The 13,327-nt window shown below is 47.2% G+C and overlaps 1 protein-coding gene across 1 annotated transcript; it reads right to left on the minus strand.

The window, feature by feature from the left end:
- Window positions 1-4,801: 4,801 nt before the first annotated feature.
- LOC132831455 (ferritin heavy chain A-like) lies at window positions 4,802-6,530 on the minus strand. The gene is made up of 4 exons (XM_060849612.1): window positions 6,429-6,530; window positions 5,574-5,720; window positions 5,228-5,353; window positions 4,802-4,957 (listed from the first exon to the last, which is right to left on the minus strand). The coding sequence occupies exons 1-4, from the start codon at window positions 6,528-6,530 to the stop codon at window positions 4,802-4,804; spliced, it is 531 nt and encodes a 176-aa protein (XP_060705595.1).
- Between the last annotated feature and the right edge of the window lie 6,797 nt (window positions 6,531-13,327).

Here is a 13,327-nt window from a genome sequence, read left to right on the forward strand (position 1 = left end):
TGGTGTTGAGCTTCTTGTATGTTGTTGGAGATGTGCTCATTCAGGTAAGTAGGGAGTATTCCATCTCACTCCGGAGTTATGTTTTGAAGGTGGGAGATGGGCTGTTGGGAGTCAGAGGAGAAGGTGAGGACTGCAGATGCTGGAGATCAGAGCTGAAAATATGTTACTGGAAAAGCACAGCAGGTCAGGTAGCATCCAAAGAGCAGGCGATTTGACGTTTCGGGCATAAGCCCTTCTTCAGGAATGAGGAAAGTTTGTCCAGCAGGCTAAGATAAAAGGTAGGGAGGAGGGACTTGGGGGAAGGGCGTTGGAGAAGTGCTAGGTGGAAGGAGGTCAAGGTGAGGGTGATAGGCCAGAGGGGGGTGGGGGTGGAGAGGTCAGGAAGAAGATTGCAGGTTAGGAAGGCGGTGCTGAGTTCGAGGGATTTGACTGAACGTGGCTGAAGAGCTTCTGTGCAGAGGAGATGACCTGGGGTGTGCAGTGAGAGAGGGACTCACTGAAATCCTTGTAGAGGGAGGAAGAGAGCTTCCTCAAGGAAGGCATCCTTGCAAGAGGATTCGCAGTAGGTTAAAATCTTCGAGGAGAAAGTGAGGATTGCAGATGCTGGAGATAAGAGCTGAAAATGTGTTGCTGGAAAAGCGCAGTGGGTAAGGCAGCATCCAAACAGCAGGAGAATCGACGTTTCTCCTCCCACCAACACATTTTCAGCTCTGTTGGGAGTCAGAGATTAGTTACTTGCTGCAGGATCCCTAGCCTCTCTGAATTTATCTGAACAGTCCCGTTCATATTCTGGTCAGTGGTAATCCCAAGATGTTGTGGTTCTGTTCGCCAAGCTGGAAGTTTTTGCTGCAAACGTTTCGTTCCCTGGCTAGGGAACATCATCAGTGCTTTTGGAGCCTCCTGTGAAGCGCTGCTTTGATGTTTCTTCCGGTATTTATAGTGGTTTGTTCTTGCCGCTTCCGGGTGTCAGTTTCAGCTGTAGTAGTTTGTATGTGGGGTCCAGGTCAATGTGTCTGTTGATGGATGTTCTTGCCGCTTCCGGGTGTCAGTTTCAGCTGTAGTAGTTTGTATGTGGGGTCCAGGTCGATGTGTCTGTTGATGGATGTTCTTGCCGTTTCCGGGTGTCAGTTTCAGCTGTAGTGGTTTGTATATTGGGTCCAGGTCCATGTGTCTGTTAATGGAGTTAGTGGATGAATGCCATGCCTCTAGGAATTCCCTGGCTGTTCTCTGTCTGGCTTGTCCTATGATGGTAGTGTTTTCCCAGTCAAATTCATGTTCCTGGTTGTCTGAGTGTATGGCTACTAGGGATAGCTGGTCGTGTCGTTTTGTGGCTAGCTGATGTTCATGGATGCGGATTGTTAGCTGTCTTCCTGTTTGTCCTATATAGTGTTTTGTGCAGTCCTTGCATGGTATTTTATAAACTACATTAGTTTGGCTCGTGCTGGCTATTGGGTCCTTTGTTCTAGTGAGTTGTTGTCTGAGTGTGGAAGTTGGCTTGTGTGCTGTTATGAGTCCTAAGGGTCGCAGTAGTCTGGCTGTCAGTTCTGAGACGCTCCTGACGTATGGTAGTGTGGCTAGTCCTTTTGGTTGTGGCATGTCCTCGTTCCGTGGTCTATCTCTTAGGCATCTGGTGATAAAGTTGCATGGGTATCCGTTTTTGGCGAATACCTTGTATAGGTGTTCCTCTTCCTCTTTTCGCAGTTCTAGTGTACTGCAGTGTGTTGTGGCTCTTTTGAATAGTGTCCTGATGCAGCTTCGTTTGTGTGTGTTGGGGTGGTTACTTTAATAGTTTAGGACTTGGTCTGTGTGTGTTGGTTTCCTGTGTACCCTTGTGGTGAATTCTCCGTTGGGTGTTCTCTATACTAACACGTCTAGGAATGGGAGTTGGCTATCCTTTTCCTCTTCTCTCGTGAATCGTATTCCTGTGAGTGTGGCGTTGATGATTCGGTGTGTTTTTTCTATTAATTTTTCTGTTTAATCCCAGGACATTGATAGTGGGGGATTCTTGGTAATGTTATTGAATGTCATGGGGTAATGGTTAGATTCTCCTTTAGTGGAGGTGGCCATTGCCTGGTACTTGTATGGCTCAAATATAAATTGTCAGTTGTCAGCCTGAACTGACAAATTGTCCAATCCTTACCGTATATAGAAATTGACCGCTTCACTTTATGAGAAATTATAAGCTACTTTGTAAAAGCAGTTGAGAAATAAAACCAGAACATGCTGGAGAGTCTCCGTGGGTCTGGCCGAATCTGTGGGAGGAAGCATAAAGTTAATGTTGAGTCCAATGACTGAGTCAAAATGTGACTCAAATTATTAACTCTGTTTCTCTCTCCAAAGAGGCTGGCAGCTCTGCTGAGATTCTTCAGCAATTTCTGCTGTGGTTCCAGATTTCCATTTTCTGTGGGATTTTGATTTTTTTTAATCAAAATGGTTCAATTCCAGGGTGAGGTGGAGATGTGTTCCCTTTGATTAACCTCAGTGTTAGATAGGCCTGACAGAGTGGCTTTAATTCACATCTGGAGCCACCAATAACATCTCACTGAGAAGCCTCTTGTGAAAGATGCCTGTGGGCACAGTTGATGTGTCTGACCAGAAACTGTATTCGTGTATTTACGCTCGTTCTGGTCAAAAACGATCCAACACGTATTGATATCCAGCGGTCACAAAGACCTTATCCAAATGGATGGACATCACATGGTCACTCAATGATCATCAGAGACTTTGAAAAATGCCTTTGGATACTGGCTCTGGGGGTAACTATTGACTGATGCTTTATCTAAGATTACATTGAATTTAGTATCCCTAATTTATTCGGGAGCAGGGATGGGGATAGATTCAAAACAAAATCAAGGTGGTGAAAAACAAACTCCTACAGATGATTTTCGTCACAATGACAGAGATGAAATAGGACTGTAAATATCTTTGTGAGCTACAAGGACATAAATATCTAACTTTGTTACCGTTCCCATCAAATTCCTAACATTCTATTCTATGGGATATGGATAATGGCCAGGCCAGCATTTACCCCATCCCTAGAGCCAATCATATTGCTGTTTGTGAGTCTGGCGTCCCGTGTAGGCCAGCTCAGGTAAGGACAGCAGATTTCTTTCCCTGAAGAGCACTTGTGTACCAGGTCGGGATTCTCCCTGACAATGGACAACAACTTCATGGTCACCGAATGTGGTGCTGGAAAAGCACAGCAGGTCAGGCAGCATCCGAGGAGCAGGGGAATTGATGTTTGGGGTATGAGCCCTCCATCAGGATGAAAGGCTGATACCCAAAATGTCGACTCGAGGGCCGATGGGCCTATACTGCACTGTAACGTTCTCCTGCTCCTCGAATGCTGCCTGACCTGCTGTGCTTTTCCAGCACCACACGTTTTGACTCTGAGCCCCAGCATCTGCATTCCTCACTTTCTCCTAACAGCTCCATGATCCTCTTTGAATGGATTCCAGATTTTTATCGAATACAAATTCGACCAGCTGCAATGGCTGGATTTGAACACTACCCCCCTCCCCCCCGATCTCATGCTGATGGCATTAGGTCATCACCTTCACTGCCTTAGACAGCGGCTAACTGCCATCAGCATCTCCATCCACGTGTACAGGATGGTGAAAGAAATGGAGATAAGCAGAAGGTACATCTCGTGATGAAGTACTACAAAGCACCTAAATACAACGGTAACATCATTGGAAACCCTTACTATTGGTTTGCTGAACTGACTGAAGAGAAAAATATTTGGATGTGGAGGAGGGTGAAGGTGAAGCATTTACTTCTGTCCACATTGAATTCACAATGCCCTATCTCAACTGGTTAATGGAGCACTGTTCCACAGACTCCACTCCTGCCAATATCTTAACTTGGCTGCTGTTGAGGTGTACTTGTCTAGGTTATAGAGAGGAGTTTATTTCAAATAGTGAACATTATGGCTGTGTTCAGCATTATCCAAGCAGCCACTCTTGCAGGTTCTCACGGTGTAGGGTTAAATTTCCCCAGTGAGTCTAATGCAGTAATTGTGGATTGGAGAGAGGGCCTAGGGCCATATGTTAAGATTACTGTGACATTCCACAGATTCACCAACTTTTCAGATCACCTAAACCGGGAAAGCTCTAAAGTAGACAAAAAAAAAATTCCAACCTTGCATATTAGACAATATTAACAGGACAGTATCCTCACCACTTCAAGCACAGTTTAATGAGCTATGGAGATAAGCCTCCAGGCTTTGCTTCTAAGAAAACCAGCAAGTTTAATACAGTCGTGATTTCAGAGAGAACTTACTGTGAAACTTGCTCTAATTTAGGATGCAAGGAGTGGGGAAGTTGGTTATGGATTTGACAAACCAAAACAGCTGAGGTTTTAGTCTAACTGGTGATGGTCAGATAGTGTTAGCAAAGTTATTAACAGCAGCACTGGCCCTTGTACTTGTCTACAGACAAAGTTCGTAAAATTCCTCTTGTAGATCAGACTCTGGTAATGCCAGTCTCCCCCCGTAATGGGGTAAACAGTTGCTCCATAAAGCCTGGTCTTATACCCACACCACATATTTGGCGTCAGATGAAGTAATTTGGACTGGATTTAATTATTGATCTGGATCAAGAGATCCTCTGATAGCAAGTCCCAGCACAGACCTATGTACACAGTTTGACCTACTAGGCAGCAAAACCAATCCAACAATGAACAGTTTATTTACAATTGGTACATTCCATCAATCCCAGGACAGTGAGCTACTTCCACAGCTTCACATTCTATAGAACTCATTCATAGAGAAAACAACAAAGTCTTGCTCCCTGCAGTCAGTTCAGTCACTCTCCCCCAGGGTGAGCCTGTCAAACAGGTACTCTCCCAGGCCATTCTCAGGGGCTCCCAGTCTCTTCAGGTTGGTGATGTGATCTCCCAGCTTCTTGATCATCTTCACTTGCTCATCCAAGTAGTGCCTCTCCAGGAAGTCACACAGCTGGAAGGGAAAGGGAAAATCTGATTAATGTCAAGATCAACTTGACTTTTCTCCAAGACTGGTATTCCCCTCAGTATGGAGAGTGGACAGTTAAGTGATGTGACAGATTGCTGAAGAGCCTTTAGAAAGTGCTCAGATCTGGGCTACACCAGAAGCGTGGCCCACTCCCATACTGCACTCCCCACCATTTACATAGAAATCAGAGGCTAAAGGACCAAGTGTCTTATCCATTTAAGACAGAGCCCAGACATAAACACATCAGGAACTCACATGAGGGTCAGTGTGGTCAGAGGAGAGTTTGTGCAGATCTAGCAGACTCTGGTTCACATCCTTCTCCATCTGCAGAGCTCTCTGCATTGCCTCCAGACCATTGCCCCACTCATCCTGCTCTGGCTTCTGGAGGGCAGGAAAGGCAAAGTGGTCACTTTCTTACAGGTCAAGTTCATTTTTAGTGAATTAAGCAATATGGCTTTTCGCATGATCAATTGGAATTGAATTGCTTCAAATCCACATTAGCACAATTACTGTAAATCTGACCAGATAAACTTTAAATCAAGTTGCTTTAAATAATATGAAGTACAATTGTTTAATCTCAGAGAGATTAGTCAAACCCAACCTTGATATCCTGCAGGATGACTCTGCCTCCACGTTTATTCTGGAATTCCATCAGTTTCTCAGCATGTTCCCGTTCCTCATGGGACTGCTCCTTGAAGAACTCAGCAAAGTGACGCAGGGCAACATCATCCCGGTCAAAGTAAGAGGACTGGGGGAAGGAGTAAAACAAGCCATCTCATTTAATAATCAAGCAATTCTGTTTCAGAAGTTAAAAAGCCAAGTTTAAGATTGTTGTTATTTTACATTTGTTGAGCAGGTAGCTCTTAGACAAGCAAAATGTTTAAGAATTAATTTTAAAACTGAAATTGTTGGAATATACCACCCCTTGCCCTCAGGAAGTGGGGGAGGGTGGAATTTCTTGCCACTCCACTTCTGCAGACAGTGGAACTGACTCCAAGAGAACAGGCATCAAGGAGACAGTTTACTGTCAGAAACCAACCAATGTTCCTTTCTGTTGTGGAAATTGTTCCTGACTACACATTCTAGTACCTAAGAAAAGTTACATTAGACCCACATTACTATCTTCAGCTCAAGACAACAAACATTAGTGAGGACTCATACAACATTGCACCAGCTATGGTCACCTAATCATAACCACTGCTTCAAGTTACTGGCCAGTTAACCTGATTGTGTTGTTTTTTAGTTACATAGGAAGTAGCTGAGCTAGTCCAGCATTAAACCCCCACAGATGACAGCTACTACAAGGAGCAGGCATTGCTCAATGTTAACTTCAACAAGAAATCCTTCACCACTCAAAATGGTTTCCCTCCCAGGAATAGAGTATGGCATAAAGCAATTTCATTAAACTGGAGAAACTCCAACTTCTTCAAACACAGACCAGGAGAACCAGCCTCACCATGGAGAGGTAAACATAGGAGGAATAGAGCTCCAGGTTGATCTGCTTATTAACAGCATCCTCACAGTCCTTGTGGTAGTTCTGACACACTTGGGAGGCCATCTTCCCTATTCCCACACTCTATCACCTAGACAACTGTAGAACTAAGCCTCTCAGCCACCAGCTCTTCTATTTATCCTCCTAGGACATCCTGCACCCAACAGGGAGTGGCAGCACCAATGATGATTGATGATCCCCAATAGCCTATCAGGAATCACCATGCATATAAGCATCAATGAACAAAGGAAGAGGGGTTTGGCAAGGAGCCATAACCTAGAGCCAATCAGAGATTTGGAATCAATCTTGCGATCATTGCTTATAGATGAATAGATCCTGAACAAACTCCTAACTTTCTGTTTGTCTATGGATGGATAAGAATGAGTTTGAACAATCTGACCTAAACTGGTTCTTCTGCTTTATGGTCCAGTTTCTCTGAGGTTTCACACAATGACATCGGGTTCCATTACAGATGGAGAAAGTGAGGACTGGAGATCAAAGTCGAGAGTGTGGTGCTAGAAAAACGCAGCCGGCCAGGCAGCATCTGAGGAGCAGGTGAACAGATGTTTTGGGCAAAATCCCAGTAAGGCTTATGAAGGGCTTGATGAAGCCTGATTGAAGGGCTTATGCTCGAAATGTCGATTCTCTTTCTCGGACACTGTCTGACCTGCTGTGTTTTTCCAGCACCATAATGTTGTCTCTAGCCAGACTACCGTTGGAGTACTGGGAACAGTTTTGGCCCCTGATCTAAAAAAGGGTTGGAGGCAGTCCAGAAAAGTATCACTAGGCTGATCCTATGGAAGGACTCTCTCATGAAGAGACAGTTGAGTGGGTCAGAATAATGAGAAAAGACATTACCTGTAACATGTGTTTCTTCAGGAGGTTGACAGAGTGGATGCAGAGACGGTGGTTCCCCTTGTGAGAGTGACCAGCACAAGAGAGCATCATCTCAGAGTAAGACATCACCAGTTGAAGATAGATAAGGAGAAATTTCTCCCAATCCCTTCTGAATCTATGGAATTCTTTCTTGCAGAGGGCTGTTAAGGATGGGTTGAGATAGGTTTTTAAGTTTGTAATGATCAAAGTTTACGGAGACAAACGAGAATATGGAGATGAGGATTATCAGATCAGTGGGGTGGCTCCCAATATTACACCCTCCCAAGAGGGACAATTCAAACTGGATTGAAGCCACCTGAATAGCAAGCTCTCAGGATAAACTGTTCCTTTTTATTGTGGTAATGGGTTTTCCACAACATGTGGCTGTCAGACCCAGTGGGCTGAATAAGCTCCCTCTGCTCCTATTCGTTGGGACTCACTGATTTCACAATCACTACCTGCAAAGTGAGAATGGGGATGGGTGTGAAAACAAAGAGGCTGCAACGTTTTTGCATTTTTATTGTTTCACAAAGGCATCGGGTGATTCGGTGGCTCATTGGTTAGCACTGCTGCCTCACAGCACCAGGGACCCTCAGGCAACAGTTTGTGTGGAGTTTACAGGCGGTGGAATGTTCCTCCTGCAGGATGTTTGAGGTAGGGGTGACCACCGATACTCCTGCCGACTTCGTCTGCAGGAAATGCAGTCAGATCCTGCTCCTCACCGAACGAGTTAGGAAACTGGAACTGGAGTTGGATGAACTGAGGATTATTCGAGAGGCTGAGAGGGTGATTGATAGAAGTTACAGGGACATAGTTATGCCAGAGAACAGAGGTAGCTGGGTAACAGTTAGAGGTGGGAAAGGGAAGAAGCAGGCAGTGCAGGGTTCCCCTGTGGTCGTTCCCCTAAAAAATAGGTATACAGCTTTAGAAACTGTTGGGGGGGACAGCCTTGCAGATGTAAGCTGCAGTGAAGGGGTCTGTGGCGTGAGATCTGTCTCTGAGACTAAGAAGGGAAAGGGGGAGAGCAGGAGAGCGCTAGTTATAGGAGACTCTCTAGTTAGAGGGACGGACAGGCGGTTCTGTGGACATGGGCGAGACTCTTGAATGGTTTGTTGCCTCCCAGGTGCCAGGGTCCGAGACGTCTCGGACCGTGTCTTCAGAATCCTTAAGGGGGAGGGTGTGCAGCCAGAAGTCGTGGTACACATTGGCACCAACGACATAGGTAGGAAGAGGGGTGGGGAGGTCATTCAAGAACTCAGGGAGTTAGATTAGATTAGATTACTTACAGTGTGGAAACAGGCCCTTCGGCCCAACAAGTCCACACCGACCCGCCGAAGCGCAACCCACCCATACCCCTACATTAACCCCTTACCTAACACTACGGGCAATTTAGCATGGCCAATTCACCTGGCCCGCACATCTTTGGACTGTGGGAGGAAACCGGAGCACCCGGAGGAAACCCACGCAGACACGGGGAGAACGTGCAAACTCCACACAGTCAGTCGCCTGAGTCGGGACTTGAACCCGGGTCTCAGGCGCTGTGAGGCAGCAGTGCTAACCACTGTGCTAACCACTGTGCCACCGTGCCGGCTGGAAGCTAAAAGCTAGGACAGACAGAGTTGTCATCTCTGGGTTGTTGCCGGTGCCACGTGACAGTGAGGCAAGGAATAGGGAGAGAGTGCAGTTGAACACGTGGCTGCAAGGATGGTGTAGGAGGGAGGGCTTAAGGTATTTGGACAATTGGACTGCATTCTGGGGAAGGTGGGACCTGTACAAACAGGACGGGTTGCACCTGAACCAGAAGGGCACCAATATCCTGGGGGGTAGGTTTGCTAGCACTCTTTGGGAGGTGTTTAAACTAATTTGGCAGGGGGATGGGATCCGGACTTGTAGTCCAGCAAGTAAGCTAGCTGTGTTTCAGGATGTCCAAGAATGTAGGGAGGCTGTGGAGAAGGTAGCACTGACAGGGAATACTTGCAGACACAGAGATGGGCTCAAGTGCGTATACTTCAACACAAGAAGTATCAGAAATAAGGTGGGTGAACTTAAGGCATGGATCGGTACCTGGGACTACGATGTTGTGGCCATCACGGAAATGTGGATAGATGAGGGACAGGAATGGTTGTTGGAGGTTCCTGGTTACAGATGTTTCAGTAAGATTAGGGAGGGTGGTAAAAAAGGAGGGGGGGGGTGGCATTGCTAATTAGAAATGGTATAACAGCTGCAGAAAGGAAGTTTGAGGGGGATCTGCCTTTGGAGGTAGTATGGGCTGAAGTCAGAAATAGGAAAGGAGCAGTCACCTTGTTGGGTGTTTACTATAGGCCCCCCAATAGCAGCAGAGATGTGGAGGAACAGATTGGGAAACAGATTTTGGAAAGGTGCAGGAGCCACAGGGTCGTAGTCATGGGCGACTTCAACTTCCCAAATATTGATTGGAAGCTCTTTAGATCAAGTAAATTGGATGGGGCGGTGTTTGTGCAGTGTGTCCAGGAAGCTTTTCTAACTCAGTATGTAGATTGTCCAATCAGAGGGGAGGCCATATTGGATTTGGTACTCGGTAATGAGCCGGGACATGTGATGGGCTTGTTAGTGGGTGAACATTTTGGTGATGGTGACCACAATTCTGTGACTTTCACCTTGGTTATGGAGAGAGATAGGTGCGCACAACAGGGTAGATTTTACAATTGGGGGAAGGGAAATTACGATGCTGTAAGACAGGATTTGAGGAGCATAAATTGGAAGCATAGGCTGTCAGGGAAGGATGTGGTGGAAATGTGGAAATTTTTCAAGGAGCAGATACGACGCATCCTTGATATGTATGTACCTATCAGGCAGGAAAGAAATGGTCGTGTGAGGGAGCCTTGGTTGACGAGGGAGGTTGAATGTCTAGTAAAGAGGAAGAAGGAGGCTTACATAAGGTTGAGGAAACAGGGTTCAGACAGAGCAGTGGAGGGATACAGGATAGCCAGAAGGGACCTGAAGAAAGGGATTAGGAGAGCTAAGAGAGGGCATGAAAAATCCTTGGCGGATAGGATCAAGGATAACCCCAAGGCATTTTATGCGTATGTGAGAAACACGAGAATGACGAGAACGAGGGTAGGTCCGATCAAGGACAGTAGTGGGAGATTGTGTATTGAGTCGGAAGAGATAGGAGAGGTCTTGAACAAGTACTTTTCTTCAGTATTTACAAACGAGAGGGACCGTATTGTTGAAGAGGAGAGTGTGAAACGGACTGGTAAGCTAGAAGAGATACTTGTTAGGAAGGAAGGTGTGTTGGACATTTTGAACAACTTGAGGATAGACAAGTCCCCCGGGCCTGACTGGATATATCCTAGGATTATGTGGGAAGCAAGAGAGGAAATTGCAGTACCGTTGGCAATGATCTTTTCGTCTTCACTGTCAACGGGGGTGGTACCAGGGGACTGGAGAGTAGCGAATGTCGTGCCCCTGTTCAAAAAAGGGAATAGGGATAACCCCGGGAATTACAGGCCAGTTAGTCTTACTTCTGTGGTAGGCAAAGTAATGGAAAGGGTACTGAGGGATAGGATTTATGAGTATCTGGAAAGACACTGCTTGATTAGGGACAGCCAGCATGGATTTGTGAATCTACTATAAACCGACTGACTCCCACGGCTATCTGGACTACACCTCCTCCCACCCTGCCCCCTGCAAAAACTCCATCCCATATTCCCAATTCCTTCGTCTCCGCCGCATCTGCTCCCAGGAGGACCAGTTCCAACACCGCACAGCCCAGATGGCCTCCTTCTTCAAGGACCGCAGATTCCCCCCAGACGTGATCGACGATGCCCTCCACCGCATCTCCTCCACTTCCCGCTCCTCCGCCCTTGAGCCCCGCTCCTCCAACCGCCACCAAGACAGAACCCCACTGGTTCTCACCTACCACTCCACCAACCCCCGCATACAACGTATCATCCGCCGTCATTTCCGCCACCTCCAAACGGACCCCACCACCAGGGATATATTTCCCTCCCCTCCCCTATCAGCGTTCCGCAAGGACCACTCCCTTCGTGACTCCCTCGTCAGATCCACACCCCCCACCAACCCAACCTCCACCCCCGGCATCTTCCCCTGCAACCGCAGGAAATGTAAAACTTGCGCCCACACCTCCACACTCACTTCCCTCCAAGGCCCCAAGGGATCCTTCCATATCCGCCACAAGTTCACCTGTACCTCCACACACATCATCTATTGCATCCGCTGCACCCGATGTGGCCTCCTCTATATTGGGGAGACAGGCCGCCTACTTGCGGAACGCTTCAGAGAACACCTCTGGGCCGCCCGGACCAACCAACCCAACCACCCCGTGCCTCAACACTTTAACTCTCCCTCCCACTCCACCGAGGACATGCAGGTCCTTGGACTCCTCCACTGGCAGAACATAACAACACGACGGCTGGAGGAGGAGCGCCTCATCTTCCGCCTGGGAACCCTCCAACCACAAGGTATGAATTCAAATTTCTCCAGTTTCCTCATTTCCCCTCCCCCCACCTTGTCTCAGTCGGTTCCCTCAACTCAGCACCGCCCTCCTAACCTGCAATCTCCTTACTGACCTCTCCGCCCCCACCCCACTCCGGCCTATCACCCTCACCTTGACCTCCTTCCACCTATCCCACCTCCATCGCCCCTCCCCCAAGTCCCTCCTCCCTACCTTTTATCTTAGCCTGCTTGGCTACTCTCTCTCATTCCTGATGAAGGGCTTATGCTCGAAACGTCGAATTCCCTATTCCTGAGATGCTGCCTAACCTGCTGTGCTTTAACCAGCAACACATTTTCAGCTGTGATCTCCAGCATCTGCAGACCTCATTTTTTACTCGAAGGGAAGGTCTTGCCTTACAAGTCTTATTGAATTCTTTGAGGACGTGACCAAGCATGTGGATGAGGGTAGAGCAGTGGATGTAGTGTACATGGATTTTAGTAAGGCATTTGATAAGGTTCCCCATGGTAGGCTTATGCGGAAAGTCAGGAGGCATGGGATAGAGGGAAACTTGGCCAATTGGATTGAAAACTGGCTAACCGGTCGAAGTCAGAGAGTGGTGGTAGATGGTAAATATTCAGCCTGGAGCCCAGTTACAAGTGGAGTTCCGCAGGGATCAGTTCGGTCCTCTGCTGTTTGTAATTTTTATTAATGACTTGGATGAGGGAGTCGAAGGGTGGGTCAGTAAATTTGCAGATGATACGAAGATTGGTGGAGTTGTGGACAGTGAGGAGGGCTGTTGTCGGCTGCAAAGGGACTTAGATATGATGCAGAGCTGGGCTGAGGAGTGGCAGATGGAGTTCAACCCTGACAAGTGTGAGGTTGTCCATTTTGGAAGAACAAATAAGAATGCGGAATAAAGGGTTAACGGTAGAGTTCTTAGTCAGGTAGAGGAACAGAGGGATCTTGGGGTCTATGTACATAGATCTTTGAAAGTTGCCACTCAGGTGGATAGAGCTTGTAAGAAGGCCTATGGTGTATTAGCATTCATTACTGGAGGGATCGAATTCAAGAGTCGTGAAGTGATGTTGCAGCTGTACAGGACTTTGGTTAGGCCACATTTGGAGTACTGTGTGCAGTTCTGGTCGCCTCACTTTAGGAAAGATGTGGAAGCTTTGGAGAGGGTGCAGAGAAGATTTACCAGGATGTTGCCTGGAATGGAGAATAGGTCGTACGAGGACAGGTTGAGAGTTCTCGGCCTTTTCTCGTTGGAATGGCGAAGGATGAGGGATGACTCGATAGAGGTTTATAAGATGATCAGAGGAATAGATAGAGTAGACAGTCAGAAACTTTTTCCCCGGGTACAACAGAGTATTACAAGGGGACATAAATTTAAGGTGAAGGGTGGAAGGTATAGGGGAGATGTCAGGGGTGGGTTCTTTTCCCAGAGAGTGGTGGGGGCATGGAATGCGCTGCCCGTGGCAGTGGTAGAGTCAGAATCATTGACGACCTTTAAGCAGCAATTGGACAGGTACATGGATGGGTGCTTAAT

Source organism: Hemiscyllium ocellatum, chromosome 33, assembly GCF_020745735.1.
Source record: "Hemiscyllium ocellatum isolate sHemOce1 chromosome 33, sHemOce1.pat.X.cur, whole genome shotgun sequence".
Classification (NCBI taxonomy): domain Eukaryota; kingdom Metazoa; phylum Chordata; class Chondrichthyes; order Orectolobiformes; family Hemiscylliidae; genus Hemiscyllium; species Hemiscyllium ocellatum.

What these genes read in the sequence shown, in the direction of transcription:
- LOC132831455 (XM_060849612.1), bottom strand. Translation starts at nt 6,530, where the DNA reads ATGGCCTCCCAAGTGTGTCAGAACTACCACAAGGACTGTGAGGATGCT. An exon ending in CCTATGTTTACCTCTCCATG is followed by an intron (nt 5,721 to 6,428) that starts GTGAGGCTGGTT and finishes TCCTTCCCCCAG; the next exon opens with TCCTCTTACTTTGACCGGGA. An exon ending in TCATCCTGCAGGATATCAAG is followed by an intron (nt 5,354 to 5,573) that starts GTTGGGTTTGAC and finishes CCTGCCCTCCAG; the next exon opens with AAGCCAGAGCAGGATGAGTG.